The 16,764-nt window shown below is 36.9% G+C and overlaps 1 protein-coding gene across 1 annotated transcript in view; it reads right to left on the bottom strand.

The window, feature by feature from the left end:
- FBN1 (fibrillin 1) overlaps positions 1-16,764 on the bottom strand; it is a 311,665-nt gene that overhangs the window by 239,694 nt on the left and 55,207 nt on the right. The window contains exons 4-5 of the mRNA XM_036734672.1: positions 13,701-13,796; positions 10,238-10,333 (exon numbers count right to left, since the gene is read on the bottom strand). Coding sequence (XP_036590567.1) covers positions 10,238-10,333; positions 13,701-13,796 — 192 coding nt within the window. The remainder of the gene's footprint in view (positions 1-10,237; positions 10,334-13,700; positions 13,797-16,764) is intronic.

The raw sequence follows: 16,764 nt of genomic DNA, 5'->3' as shown, positions 1-16,764 counted from the left end.
GATTTCTTGTCAAATAGACGGTACTTCTTAATCATAGTCTCCAAATCTCTGTTTATATGATTTCTCTTTTTTTGTTTTACTTTCTTCTATAGCAATCCTATATGAAAAAAACAAACAAAAATAAAATAAAATAAAATTTAAAAATATAATAATCTTATATGCAAATGAGCTGAGGTACTCATAATACTTGAAGCTCTAAAGGCTTCAAAACAATGTTTTATAGCTTTGATGCCCTTGAAATTATGTTTTTATACACTAACATTTCTCTAGTTGTTAATAAATAAAAGATATTTTTCAACTCATTGAAACATTAAACAGTTCCCAAAACAAGCATGACATCATTCTTTATTCACAAAGAAATCTGAATCTTCATATTTATACCACTGATCATTTTCTGTCCTGGATTGTCCAAATCTGTCTGAAAGACATGTTTTTTAATCCATATATATACATACACACACATATATATTTGTATATATATGTGTATATATATATATATACACATATATATATATAACATATTGGCAGCCTTTATTTATTTGGGGCAATTGGGGCTAAGTGATTTGTCCAGGGTCAAACAGCTAGTAAGTGTCTAAGGCTGCATTTGAACTCAGGTCCTTCTTGACTACAAGGCTGGTGCTCTATCCACTGCACCACCTAGCTGCCCTGGCAGCATTTATTTTTAAAATTTTGTTTCTTATTCCTTTCAGGCATCAAAACATTTGTCTATGACAGTGGCTATATCTTACATACTTTGACAATTAATATAAATCTTTTCCTTTACACAAAAACACTTCTGTCCTTTTCATCATGAAGCTGCTACATATGAAAAAAGACTTAAAGGGACATATATATCTTGTGATAAATGAAACCAGAAGATACATGTGTTGAATGCCACGTGTGTGTCTCTTCTGGTTTCACTTATCACAAGAATAGCAATATCAATCAATATCAATATTGATGTGGTTCAGTTCTTCCCATATGTCAATTCACTGTTTGTTGGATAAAGATCTCATATTCAAAGTACCCAGGGTTAAGCTAATACTTACAGTCAGTCTAAAAATAATCTGAGACAGGCACTACAAAGAGGCAGGGGATTTGGATTCAGCAATGAATAAGAGAATGAACGTGGGCTGGATTGCATTTGGGAAATTGTGCAGTGCTTTTAACAATCCCAAGCTGTTCACTGTATGAAGATAGATTTTTTTAAAAACATAAAATATTCTATTAGCAATGCTATATGGTTACAAATTTGGAACACCACAATCTCAAAAAAATCATAGCAGCAAGTCACCCAGGGGCAATGTAGACACACAGAGTGGGCATAAGTAACTACCTAGTGTTCCCAATGATGAGACACACACAAGACTTGGTATAAGGTTTTGTTTTGTTTGTCCTGACCTATGATTTAATCCCTGTGGACAACTCCTGGTGTGGAAACTCCTCCTGTCAATGCAGACCCAACTGCAACTCATCTGTAACAGTCTTAGAAAAGTGCCTGGGGATGCTGAAAAGTTAAGGAACTTGCACATGACCATAGCTAGGACGCATCAAAAGCAGAATTTAAACCTAGGATTTCCAGACTCAAAGGTGAACCTCCCTTTATCTGCTCTACCATATTACTTCAGTCATAAGGGATACATAATAAAGGAAATGTATGACCTTCAGGTGTACTGGAGTGCAACCACAATGAAGTCCCTGAAGTTCATGCATCATATCCTGATGGAGATAAAATTTAGTGGGTGAGAGAGTGAGACCTGCCCTAGCTACTCTTCTCCTACGAAGCCGTGAAAATGGTCTCCAGACAACAGTCTCCTCTTCCAAGAAAAGGTTTCCAAGGTTTTGTATAAGTTTAGATAACCTCATATTGTTGAGAAGGGTCATCCTTTTATTCCTCTCCGTCCCTTGGAAAATGCCACAGTCCTTGTTTCTGCGCCTAATTTATTCATGCCCTTCCTCACTCATCTTGCCTGTCTTTCAGACCAACTGAGAAGTCAACTCCTCTACGAGAGCTTCCCTGACCATTGCAGCCTAATGCTAATAACTCTATTCTCCACTCTCATAGTCATCTGTTAACACCAACTGTGCCTTGTTTTGTCAGTCAGAATGGATGTCACATCTCCTCATCAAGGTTTTACCCTCCTTGAAGGGAAAGAATGTCTTATACTTATTTAACATCCATCACAGGGCTGAACAACCAATAAGGAATTGTGAAACCTCAGAAAACTGAGAAGTATCATGGAATACTAGCTAGAGGGTTGACCTTGGAGTCAGGAACTGTTGGGTTCAAATCTTGCCTCCAACACAGGTAAATCACTTACTTTCTCAGCATCCTGAGGGCAACTTTCCAAGACTATATGCTACAGATGGACTATTTATCGGCATCACTGGAAGGAATTTCCATACATATTTTAATATATATTAAACTAATGAAGTCTGTGCTAGTCATTAAAATGTCCCAAACCACAATTTCAGTTGGGAAACAGATTCTGAGATTTTCTATTTTGTGACCTGGGTCCCTCCACCTAACAACCACACCCATTTCAGAAAGCAATACTACCTCTCAAGTTTCATCCTTCAGCAACAGCTTTCTAAAAAAATTTTTATATATAGGAGTCCAATAGAGACCTATGATGATTTAATTCAGTGAAGACTGCAATGATTGGAAGAGAGATGTCTTTGCACAGCTCTGCCTTACTCAAATCCAATTCACACGCAAGTCAAGACACTCTGGTGATGTCCTCTTCAAAAATGAAGGACGAACAAGTACCTCTAGATATACGGGAAGATGTGTTCTAGTGTATTCTTTTTAAACACGTAAGAGAGAAAATTGGCCCAAGTACTAAAATCTGGCCTTTTAATTCAATTCTTAACTTAAAAAAACCCCAAACCTTGCCTTATTTTGGTTAGAGTTCACAAATGGTTAAACACCCTATCTAAAGTTGGAAAAGTTAACTGTCTTTGAAGATGAGACCACATCTGCTCAGTCTATACCCTGAATACATAATTGATTTATAAAGACCATGAAAAACTCTGATAACAACATACATAGAGACCCTTAACTACCATGTTAGCATGTGTTCCTGCAATACATGCGTAGGATTACACAACCACAGAAAATAAACGTCAATGTCAACAGATGTATTTCTTGGAAGAATTCTAGGGAAATCAAGTTTCTTCAACTGTCTGCCAGCTGCCAAATGTCGCAATACCACTTAAATGCAATGTAACTTTTAGGACATACTTCTGCTGCTATCTACACATTGTTACTTGGCTTTCCATTTAGACTAAATACAGTGAGTGGGGCACACAAAGGGCTGCAGCATCACTCAGTGGAAACAGCTTGTTGCTTGTAGCCTTTTGGAAAGAAGAAACTACACATAGTTTATAAAGCCACTCACTGCACTCTTGTCCTCTAAGGGCACTTTGAGAACGAGACTTTCACATGTGGGATTCATTCTGGGAGCTTTTAACAATAGCCACCTATAATTAAAAATTATGCAAAGTCACTGTCAGAAACACAGCTCTATAAAAATGGCTTCCATAGAAGAGAGAATGAGCCTCTATTTAGTCAAATCCCTCAGAAAAAAAAATATCAAGTCATTTTTTGAATATGGGGGTTTGCCACCAGACCTTGGGTGAAGCAGGCAGGGGGAGGGGGTGGTAACATGAGTAAGAGTATATTGGTTCTAAATTTCACTCAGACATGCCTATGTGGAAAGGTAATGTTTTTCATGTTCTTTTTATAGGCTAAATGTATCCAAAATATACAGTTTCATTATTATACGCAAGTCATTTCCATTCATTAAACAAACTAGTTATTCTGTTCCTGGATTTTGTAGCATGAAATGTTCATCAACTGCTTTATATCCACTTATTAAAACACGATGCATGTATTAAAACTTAAACCATTACTGTGTGAAAACATCATTTTTATAGCCAGAGAGAGAAACCAAGGCAACTAAAAATTGAGATTTCCCCAAAGCCACGCAACACATCCTCTGTAACTTTGCTCATGCTCCTTCCTATTCCTGGCATGGACTCCCTTCCCCTTTCTTCACCTGCTGGATTCTCCTATTACACCCCAACTCAAATATCACCTCTTCCCTATTTTCTGTTACACCCTAGTCAGTAACAACCTCCCCCATTGGTCTTCACATAGCATTTTGTTTGGCATCTCTCTACTCCACTTGCCATATGTTACCATGTATTTTTGTCATTTGCGCTTATAGCCTATCCCCTTCCCCTCATTAGACTATAAACTCCATGCATGCAGGGGCTGTGTCTTATCTAAGGTTTGGTATCTCTCATAGTGCCTACCACAGTGCTCAGCACACAGTAGGCACTTAATGAATGTTTGTTAGATGAACAAATCTGAGCAAGAGTTGGATTTAGAAGCTAGCTTTTTTGATTCCCTACTTCATTGTCTCAACCATTTCAAAACTTCATTTACTTCCCTTAACCACTTAGTACTTTTTACTATATTATGTTACGTGAAGTACTTGCTAGCTCTTTCCACTCAACAGATATCCTGATCTATTTATGTATTATTTCCTGTCCATTATACTTTAATTGTATATTCCAAGTCACGTACTTTCCCCTCCTTACTCTTTTTTCTTCAAACTTATTTCAAACAATTTTTCCATGATGATATATATCTACATCCCCCCTAGCATTATATCCAACAGGCTTTCCTTTCTTCTGGCAAAGATCCCAATATTGCATTCACAGTTTAGGTTTAAGTAGGAATTTAAATACAAACAACAAATGAATCAAGATTTTGAAGAATATGTATGCATGGTTCTACCCTGCCAGCACCAGATGAAGAGCTCCAGATGGAGCAATGAGGGAATATCACTACTTTTGTTAATACCATTTTATGCTTTGAAAAGGAAAAATTTATGATTGAAAAGTTGTCTATGAAACACCCTGAAGAGTCTCTTCTAAAGATTACTAGGGTGGTTTAAACTCTATCAAATGCTTAAGCCAGAGGAAGGTATTTACAAATTCAGATTGTGTCTAGGTGATTCCATTATCTAGATGACAAAACACATTTTTAAAAATCAAGATGATTCTAACTACCCAGAGGCTTGGCGTTATGGAGGCAAGCCATTACCTTATGAGACTGTTCAGATTTCTTACAGGTCCTTGTTAGTATCTGGATAGACACAAACTTTAAGCAAGTAAGAATTGTATTGTACAAGCAAGCAATAGTCAGATATCAAATTGAGAAGGTAACTTCACAATAATTTAATGTGAAAGGGTACTTATCATGTTTAAAATTCAAAATAGAATTAGCTAAAATCAAATTTGTCTACTAAAAGTCTGTTATCCTAACCAATGATGTATAAATAGCCTCCGTAACAGTAACCAAACTTAAGTCATAACAACACAGGCTACAAATGTACAATTCCTTAACCCACCCATCTCAGTATCAACTAATAAAGCACACACAAAGTACGACTGAGTAGTCATCCGGTGGAAATCAATTAATTTAGATGGCTAATATATAAAATCTAAGCCAAAAATAAATCTCACTCCCTCTAATACCCTCCATTCCACAATTTCTTTTCCCTCAATAGCAAGTTATTTATGCCAGAATGATGAAAATACTGAAAACACATTGCTCTCTAATTAATTTTCCTCCTGAAGATATAGCCAAGTTATATAGCCGTATAGTATTACCATGTTGTATGTACATGTATAATGCATGATAAATACTTTGCAAGGACCTAGTGGTACCTTTGAAATGTTTGAAATCAATAAATTAGCAGAACATTCCCAAATCCTGAATCATATACCCAAGTAGCAACACCAGCTCCCTTCTGTCTTTAATTATCCTCAGATCTCCCCAGTACAGAAAAGAAACCATTCAATCCCACTGTTGATTTCCCTTGCCCACCTAAGCCAAACTTCCCATATGGGATAAGCTACATCTACTGCCTCGTTCTAAAACCCCAGCCAGAATTCTGGCTACTCTCCTTTAAAACTACTCTCTTCTATGCTCTTTGTAAATCTCAAAGTGCTATAGAAACGGGCACTACTATTATTTCCTCAAATTATCTCCTGTTACAGAAAGGGAGAAGGTGGATAGAAAGGAACTGGGATGGCCAAAGGTCAGCATATGAAGGCGTATAAACTCCTGGGCAAGAGCCAAATATAGGCACAGCAGGGGTGGTGGGGGGTGGGGGTGCAGTTTGCTATGATGTCGAAGGTGACATGGGCAAGATTCAGGAATTTAGATGGGAGAACAAAGACAAAATCTGGTCTACTTAAAATTTTGCCCTGTTTTCCCTATTTCACTTCCCTCCTAGAATCCAAGGCATTTATCATTTAATTCATTAGGTTCCTGGTTCCCCAAAACAGCCATGGTGAAATCTGTAAAAATTTGGCGGGCAGGGGGAAAAGGGAGGAGGAGGTCACTGATCTCCAAAGAAAGGCACACCAGAGGCAGATAATGATGTACAAGCATTCCCAAAAGCAGCTCAGTGGAAACCTTGGCTGGAGTAAAATCTGTAGCCACAGAGTGTAAAAAGCTAAATGATCTACACAAGAATTGAAACTATGCCTAATTAGCTAATTACTTTAACTTGCTGAGCTAACCATTCATTTCTGTATACCTACATGAATAAATGAACTGAATGGGTAGCCTTTTAACTCTAAATCCAGGCAACTTCTAAGATCTCTTTTTAGATTCTCTTCTTTCTCAACACAAAAGCTTATATTCAAGCAGCATCCTTTTAAGAAGATTAAAGACTCAATAGGGCATGATTCTATTTATACTCTTCTTTCTTCCATTAGGCCAGTTGAAAAGAGCCTTAATTTTCCACATTTTACAAATGAGTAAAGGTGATAATTTGATTCTGTACACTAAATGTAAAATGATTGGTGGCTAATGAATGGGCATATTGGTAGAGTCAAGTCAGTCAGTCAGTCAACAAGCATTTTTATTAAGCACCTGCTACATGCCAGGTATCATACTAAGCGCTAGGGATACAAAGAAAGGAAAAAGACAGTCCCTGTGGTCCAGGAACTCACAGTTTGATGGGGAAGAAGACATGCAAATAACTATGTACAAACAAGACACATACAGGATAAATCGGAGACAATCAACAGAGGGAAAACACTAGCATTAAGAGGGACTGGGAAAGCCTTCCTATACTTGAAGGGAAGGAAGGAGAGAGGGAACAAACATTTATTAAGTGCCTACTGCATGTCATGTACTGGGTTGAGTGCTTTACAGATATTGTCTCATTTGATCATCATAACAACCCTATGAGGCAGGTGCTATCTATTATAACTCCCATTTTACAGATAAGGAAACTAAGATAAATAGAAATTAAGTGACTTATCCAGAAGCACACAGCTAGTACATGTCTGAGGCTGGATTTGAATTCAGATCTTCCTAACTCCAGGCCCAGTGCTCTGAACCACTTGAAGGAAGCTATAGAAGCCAGGACATGGAGATGAGGAGGCAAAGAATTTCAGCCATCAGAAAGAGACAGTGAAAATGCCTGGAGTAGTGGAAACATATCAATCTTGACACTCTTGGGTAGCCCAGGCATATCATAGATGCCCACTGAAGGTCTCTGAGCTGGCTGTATTCACCCTGGCAGGGCTGCTGTTCTCAAAGAGGGGCTACTACCACAACTTTATAACTCAAAACTCCCTCTCTCAAGGACCTATGGTTCACCCTAGAGTGGGAGAAATACACTCCTACTACTTGCCACTGTAGTTTCTGAGTCCCCTCTGTTATGCTTGCTATTTACATAAAATCAGTGGCCATGACCCCATTAACTCAAATAAAAAACATTTACTAAACAACAGGGCTTTTGTCTTGTGTTTTTACAAGAATGATAATACTTACTCAAAAGAAGGCAAAAGCAGAGATAATGAAAATATAGTCCTCTTCATAGACCTTGGTCACACTCTCCCATCAAAGCAATAAAGGGTCCATGGGGAAGAGTGGACACAAGCTTATAGATATATAGACAAGGGGTACGTGAGTTCAGAAATCCATGCGCCAAGGGCAATGCACAAATCTGCACCAGTAAGCTTTGATGTCCTCAGTTCCTTCAGGAACAATCTATACCATACAAAGCCACTTCTCTTCTACTTTTTCCAGCAAATGAAGAAATAATGAGTGCTTAAACTCACAGCCTTTAAAGGGGTGCTGAAAAAAGCATTATGCTCCTTCAGTGACAAACAGTTCCTTTAAGCAAAGAATTACCTAGTTTCTTAGATCTGCAAATAGGAAGGGATTTTGCTTTGTCTAATCAGCTCCAAGCTTCTTCTTACAGCAAAGAAGATGCAAAGCCTGTCTTCCCATTCTATTTTTCCTTCTCAAACTAGAGGTGAATAGAAGACAACTCAGACACACCTGAGAGGCTTCCCCTTTCTCAGGCTATAGATGGAAATAAATAACAATATGTCCCAATAGCCCTTCACCTAGCAACAGAATTCAACACTCTAGTGAGCTTCCAGAAGATGCTCTAGCATTTTTCCAGCCAATCACCAAAGTATTACCTCTCTTCCAAATCAGCAGACTACCATCAAAGTAGGTGAAGAATCAGCTGTCTCAGCTAGAAGCCGTCTCTGTTTTTATCCCCACTTTCTTGTGACTCTTCCTATGCTCAGTTGATGCTTCTGTTTATTCTATCTTTTATTATAGATTCTTCTGAAAGCCTTTTCTCTGGCTTCTTATAGCTTCCATAACTCAAGTCAGAGCTTCCTGGCTGTCAATGATTCATTTTTATTTAATGTGGAAAACTCAAGAAATTCTACCTTTCAGTCAAGTATGAACTCAATAGTCTCTACATAATCTTCCCCTAGTCCCCAGTTATTTGACTTATAATTTCTCAGTTATAAACTTCAAAGTGCTAAAATAGTCACATGCAAGTGACCCAATGGACTATAATACCCTGCATCCATGTTACCTCAGTAATGGCTCTGTCTTAAACATGTCCTCTAAGTGTATTCATTTGATAGCCAGTTCTTTATCTGGTTCTCAGAAACCAGATAGTGTGTCTCAACATTTTGTATTTCTTCACAAGTGGATTTTTTTCAGTTTTCCTTACACGAATGTTATTTCTTGTCCCCTTTTCAGGGACTAAACTTCACATATAAAAGAATCAGTACCTTCCATCTGTCATAAATAAAACAAGAAGAGAGAAGGAAGTTGCAGCTAAATGGAAGCACTCCTTGAAGAATCAAAGAAAGGAATTGGCAGAGTGGCTTTTATCATACACCTAGAGGCTTCAGGAAATATCAGGGAATATTTGGTCAGCACACATTGCAATGATAAATATTACAAAAAGACCATCTTCAGAATGATTGCAATTTATTCACCGACATCAGTTACTGAGAATGACATGGCAGAGAAATTCTATGAAGAACTTAATAAGACCTTCCATATCAAATCATCATAAACTCTAATACTTGGTGGCTTCAGTGCAAAGTTGGAAAATGGTTCTGGAAAAAGAAATGAGAGGCCAGATAATTGTATTATACAGAAGTCTTTAGTCTAAATATCATGAATACTTTCTTAAACAATAAAAGAACTAGTAGACACTGGAAATGATGAGCATCAAATAACATAAAGAATAAAACTCTTACATTTTAAAAAACAGGAAGAGACTTGTCATTAGCTCAGAAATAATCCTGAGAGTCGGCAGTATGTCCTTACATAGTCAGACTGACTTGTCAGAGTTAAGATCATAATTTGTCATTTACAAAAAGAACGATAATGAGAAAAATACATGGTATGCAATTAAAATTATTTAATCTAAATTAAAGTTACTGAAAATGAAAAATGGTAAATGGACAACAGAAAGGCCATCAGTGTTGATTATATTAATTTTGTCCACAAGTTTAACCCATGTAAATTAATTTTTACAAAAAGGAGATTAAAAGAGCCTAGAAAATGCTTTAGTGAGAAAATAATGAATTTACATACCACATGGAAGGAGATGGCTTGCCAAAGACAATACTAAGTTAGAATATGAACTCATCTGTAAAATCTTAGTAGGAAGAGTGATACATGATTATGAAGAGCATCAGGTCATAAAACTGAGAGGAGCAGTTGTCTCAATAGAAAACAACAAAAAGAGGCCTCAAAAATTAACTTGAATCAACTCAACAAAGCTCATAAAGTAATTATGTAGCCAAAATAATTGCTCCACACAAGACAGACTTCTGTCCCCAACATATTTCTATATAAAGAACATGAAGTCTTTACCTCTTTCACACTGGGGTCCTGTGAAGCCGTATGTACAAGCACAGCGATTGGGCGCCACACATCTACCTCCATTAAGACAACCACTTTCACAGACAGCTGTAATGCAGGGAGAAAAAAAAAAGAAAAAAACCCAAACATTAGATGCCATCAAAATGTCACTCTTAACAATGACTGAAAGAGCAAAATAATAAAAGTGTATAACCCATCACCTTGAGACACACATTTTTTAAACATTTATTTTGTAGTCTGAGTGGTTCAACAGATAATGCTTCAATAAACTTTTATACATAAGGAGAGTTGACATACAATGGGTCTCTTCCTCCCTGGCAATACTTTCAGGTATGAATTGAAAACAGTAAGGTAAAAAATAGTTTTCTTTTTATAATAGGTGTGTTTCTGAAAATTGCATGGAAACAAATTTTGTAGACTGAATAATTTTTTCATTCATGTATACTCATTCCAGAGGTTTTTGCCAAAAGAACAGAGGTTCTTATGGAAAAGAAATTTGTCCCATTCCCTGCCAGGTATAGTATTTGAGAAGACAATTCAAATACCCCCATGGATCTGCATTCTCATTAATTTGGATGTCTGCTCTGATGATGCAGATCACAACTCATCTTGTGGCAACTCTTCTCCACCTTGTGGCAACTCTTCTCCACGTCATCCCAAAAATTTGCTCCCAAGGAATCTATTGAACATGGAAGGGAATGAGTTCTCAAAGGTTATGCCAGATCACACATTCTGGCAGGCTGCCATGTTGGAAAGTCTTTGGGTATAATTAGGGGAACCGTTCACTAATCAACATAGGAAAGGACAGAGAAGTTCATCCTCAGTATGTGGCTACCTGGAGATGATTTTTTTCTTGGCTATGGCTATGTAGTTAAATTAAACAATAATAATCTAGTAAAACATTAGCATTCATTAAGTAAAACTGACTTCAAAGATTTGTAATTTCTTCAATTTGGCCATCAACACAGAGCAAAATTCCATAATTTAATCGTTGTTAAGGGTTGGTATGAAGAAAACAAAACAAAAAATCATCCCCTCTTCAGCCAGCCTTTCCCAAGGGAGCCAGACTGGTCCTCACGCAACATTCTGCTTTATTCTGTGAGGCATTATTCAAAAACACAGAAGTACACACTACCAGAAAGTGTGATGATTTATAGTGAGAAGAAAGAGGCTTCAACTTGCTGGGAGAAACTTTTTTGAGTTTCACCAAAAAAAAGTACTATTTGCTTTGAACAACATTTATTGGTTTCTTTTTCAAATATTTTTATCATAAGGAGCATTTTAAGGACTTAATAAATGCTTTTTCACTCATTCAGACAGTAAGTGCCTACTATATGCCACACTGTGCTGAGCACTACAGATACAAAAGTGAGATAGGTCTCTCAAAGAGCTTACACTCTACTGGCTTAGGGAAGGGCAAAAGTAAAGGGGAATTCTATATACAAGGCATCCCAAAAGTCTCAGTGTAGTTTTAAGCTTTAGTAGCTTAAATTAAAATATAATTAAATATTAAAATTGGATTAAAAATTAAACTTTGTTACTTAAAATTTTACTAAGACTTTTGAGATACCCTGATTTAACTTATTCAAAGGCTTCCCATGTGACTACGAGAATGACACCATTTCCATGGACCTTGGTTTTCTCCTCTGAAATGTAGGAGTTGAACTAAATGATTTTTAAGATTCCTCCTAATTCCTGAGTATAAGACTTTCACTTTCTACGAGCCTACCAAAACTGCAAACCAGGATACTTGTAGCTGTTCCTTTCAGCAATAAGCAAGAAAGTATTCACAACTATGACTGCTGGTGGGGATGGATGTTCCTTCCCTAAGCTGAGACAGAGATCCAAATTGCCTGCAGGTTGGTCTACCTCCTTAGCAAGCGGAACAGTTAGAACAAAGATAAAAGCCATGCAAGACCAAAGTCAAAATACCATGCAAGAGAGTTTAGAGACGCTAGATCCTTGGGAAGAAGCGTGTGCTTGAGAACAATGAAACCAGAGAGGAGGCCACTCAAAAGAAAATTACCACCATTAAGGCACATGTTGTACCACCTAAAGCATAATAAGATGACTCAGGATGTAATTAATTTAAATGCACTTAAAGGAATGTATAATATCAAAAGTATACTAAATGAATTCAAATAAATGGATGATGAACCCAAGAAAATGAAGTCAGAAATGCTATTTCATCATGGAAGTTAGCCAGATAAATACATTTAAAGATTAAAGAAAGAATCTGTAATTAAGTGCCTAATAATTTAGCATTGCCTGAATTATAGCAGTAAAGCTAGAAAACAATTCCATAGATGCAAAAAACTTAAGAGCTTGCAAGAATCTTGAAGATCATCTAATCTAATAATCCATTTTACAGATGAAGAAGAAACTGAGGCCCACTGGAATTAAGTGTAATTCTATCCCTCCTGGCTTCCTTCCAGTTCCAGCTAAAATCCCACCTTCCATAAGAAGCCTTTTGCAATCTCTCTTAATGCTAGTTCCTTCCGTCTTTGATTATCTCCAATTTATCCTGTATGTAGCTTTATATGTTCTAGAACATGAGCTCCTTGAGAGCAGGGACTCCCTTTTGCCCTTCTTTGCATCCCCAGTGATTACCATAGTGTCTGACACATAGTAGCCCTCAATAAATGTCTACTGACTAACTTAACTGACTTTCCCAAGATTAAAAAGAAAGTCAGTAGCCAAGCTACAATTAGAATGGTCATTTTTTGCCAAAGCTCCAGGGTTTTTACAAACATTTCCCAAACCATTAGAACACATCTTATTGACACCCAAAATGAATTTTATTAACCATACATATCCAAATGCTACTTGCAAACTGGATTCCTTTGGAATTTGGGAGGATGCCCATTGATTGGGGAATGGCTGAACAAGTTGTGGTATATTAATGTAATGAAATACCATTGTTCCATAAGAAATGGTGAGCAGGCAGATTTCAGAAAAACCTGGAAAGACTTTCATGAACTGATGCAGACTGAAGTGAGCAGAACCAGGAGACCACTGTACACAGTGATAGCAACATTGTGCGATGACCAACTTTATTATTATATTTAGCTCTCCTGAGCAATGCAATGATCGAAGACAATTCCAAGAGACTCATAATGGAAAATGCTAACCACAACCAGAGAAAGAACTATAGAGTCTGAATGCAGATCAAAGCATACTATTTTCTCTTTTTTTTCTCCTGGTTTTTCTCTTTTGTTCCGATTCTTCTTTCATAACATGATTAATGTGGAAATATGTTTAATATGATCATACATTTATAACCTATATCAGACTGCATGCTGTCTTGGGAGGGGGGAGTAAAGGAAGGGAGAAAATTTTAGAACTCAAAATCTTATAAAAGCGAACGTTGAAAACTAAAAATTAATTAATTAATTAATTTGAAAAAGCTAGATTCTTACTATATGTTTAATTACACAAATGTAAGGTTACTTACGTTGTCCACAATGCGTTCCTGTGTATCCTTTCTGGCACAAACAATGATCATCGCTACAGCTACCTCCATTCATACACCGGATGTTACAGTGTTGTACTTTAAAAAAAAAGAGAGCAGCAATTTTTCTCAACTTAGTTAAGCACTCTGGGTAGCTCATTAAAGATGTTCAGTAAGTAACTTCTCAAGAAGGAAAGAGTATCTGTCAGTATTCCCATGCTTGTTATATTCATATATATATATAGTTATATATTAAAGATGATACAACACAGTTTGATTCATATTCCACTGATAAGGTATGGCTTTCACATTTCTAACAGATTTTTAATTTTTATTAAATAATTAAGATCCATTCTTATCTGTTGAGAATAGTTTTCCAAAGAGGGCACTAGGGACCCAAGGACTAAGGAATAAAGACTCAGTATGTACATTCAATCATAGTCTGAGTAGTTTCTCTGATACTCACTAAGTGGTGTCCCTGCCTAAGGAATGCTAACTGGCCACTAAGATGTCATTCCTGAAGCACAGATCATAGGCAGTAACAAAAAAGTACATCTTGAGCAGTCAGGAGGGCTAGGGCTATTTTTTTTATAAAGCTTGACTAGTTAAGTGGGTCACAGAACACTATGATCTCGGTAGAATTACAACAACAAATGATCTCAAAGGCATTGGATAGATACAAGGTAGGAATGAGTAAATATGTGGTAACATATCATTAGTGATGACTTATGTGAGAGAACTGGTGGAAAAGATCACCTACTAAATAAAAATAATAGCTCACATTTATGTAGCTCTTATTATGTGCCAGGCTCCACACTAAGTGCTTTACAATTTCCACCTCATTTCATCCTCACAACAGCCCTGGAAGGTAAGTGCTACCATTATCCTCATTTTACAGGTGAAGAAACTGAGGCTGAGGGAGGTTAAATGACTTGCCTTAGCTATTAAGCATGTAAGGTCACACTTGAACTCATGTCTTCCTGTCTCCAGATTCAGCACTCAGTCCACTGCACCACCTAGCTGCCCTAAGTTTTCTACTTAGGAACTAAGTACTGCTTAGAATAGGATCCAAAAGGGAGGCAGGCCAGACATGTAGCAAGTTTGAGAAACAACAGATGGATGGATGGCCAAAGTGTACTGACAGCCATGAAATGATCCAGGGGAAGGTCTCCAGAGTATTATGAAGCAGATCTTCTAGGCAAGATCTACATATTTAAAAACAAACCAAAACCAAAATGAAATGCAGAAACAACAATCCCACAGAGTGAGAAAGCGTGAATAGGTTGTGACTTTCAACAATGGTGGAAGCACCCGTACTAATAAGAAGACAGACCCATCAAAGAATTCATGTAAAAACCAGTTAGAAGCTTTAGACTCACATAGACACTTGATAAAAACGGAACAGAAATTCCAAGAGACTGGAGAAATCAAAGAGAAATAGGAATGTTTTTATAGGAAAAAATGCTTGCTTAATATCAGCATCAATAAGCCCTCAAAGCTAGTTCCTTGGTCCAAACCTTATTTAGACTAAAGTGTGACAGGCAGCACACTGTATTTGAAGTTAGGAAAATTTGTTTTCAGATCCCACTATTGTCAACTTTCTAACTAATGTGATCATCAGCAGATCATTTAATTTCTCTGATGGTCATTTTCTTCATCTGTGAAATGGAAATATAATGCATAGCACCTACTTCTGAATATTATTGTGATGATCAGAAAAGATCATTTAAGTAAACTGTTTGCAAACCTTACAGCATAACATAAATGTCAGTTATTATTTTTAATGAATTGAGTCAAACTCTCTCAGCCTGTTTCCTCCTCCATAAAATAAGAGCAGTAATGTTTGTACTATCTACTTTCCACAAATTTGTTACAAGGAAATCATGCTGTAGATCTATATATATTTATCATTAATATTTTTGTGTTATTGAATCATGAAGACTAAAAATTGTGATATTCAAGAGAAGAGATACAATTAGTCAGGACATATGTAAGCCTCATGCTATAAAGAGGTGCAGCAAAAAGGCATTACAAAATAGCATGAGAGAAAAGAACATGAGGGACAGCATAGAACAGTGGAAAAAATTATGGACATGGGAGTCCCAAGATCTGAGTTTGAATTCTGGTGCTGCTATTTATTTTACTATCTATGTGAACTTGGCAAGTTTCTTCCCCATTCTGGGACTGTTTCCTCATCTGCAAATGGTAGAGTGGGACAGCTAAGGTCCCTTAGCTCTAGCTATATGATCCTATGAAAGATCTCTGCCTTTCAAGCAGGACCCTAAACAAATACCTTGCATGAGGATTTAACCCTCGTACATCGAGCTAATATCTGATACCTCTGATACAATAACTTCAGAAAACCTTAATAGTCTGAATGAACAAGAAATTCCCAGAGATGAAGTCTCACCAGGATTGGGATATCTTTGGTGATATCATAATACATGGAAGGTTGCTGAAGGAGGCTGACTACTGAGAAATGTCTTTCATGTAACTTTATAGACTTCTTTACCCCAAGAGACATACAGCTTTTATGTGGCAGGACAATCTTCACTTGGACCCTTAATTGTGAAGACTAGCCTTTTGTCATTAGAACAGCAAATACAAACTTTTTACCGCATTGTATTTAGCAGTTACAATATAGGAAAATGTGGGATTTTGCTCAGTCACACTACAAGTCAATAATAACAGTAATAATAATAATAATAATAATAATAATAATAATACTTTTCAGGGATATGTTGGTGGTACAGGAGAAAGAGCCAGTTTTGGAGTCCAAGGACCAGGGTTCAAATCCTGGTGTCGCTACTTACTATTTTGTGACCTATCTGGGCTTCAGTTTCCTTAATTGTAAAATGATATTTTCTCTGAGGTAACTTCCAACTCTTAAAATCTACAATCCATTGATCCCGAGTACTAGTTAACAAAGTATCTTTTAAAAAAAAAAAGCAAAAAACTTCGGGGTTTTCTGCCTATTCACCAAGTTGTAGGTTATTCAAGAGATAAGGGAACAAATTGGCATAAGAAAGCCTTCAAAAGATTTATACCAAGAAGGGAGAATTCTATC

The sequence above is a fragment of the Trichosurus vulpecula genome, chromosome 8 (assembly GCF_011100635.1).
Source record: "Trichosurus vulpecula isolate mTriVul1 chromosome 8, mTriVul1.pri, whole genome shotgun sequence".
NCBI lineage: Eukaryota > Metazoa > Chordata > Mammalia > Diprotodontia > Phalangeridae > Trichosurus > Trichosurus vulpecula.
This window is presented reverse-complemented; position numbering and strand designations above follow the sequence as displayed.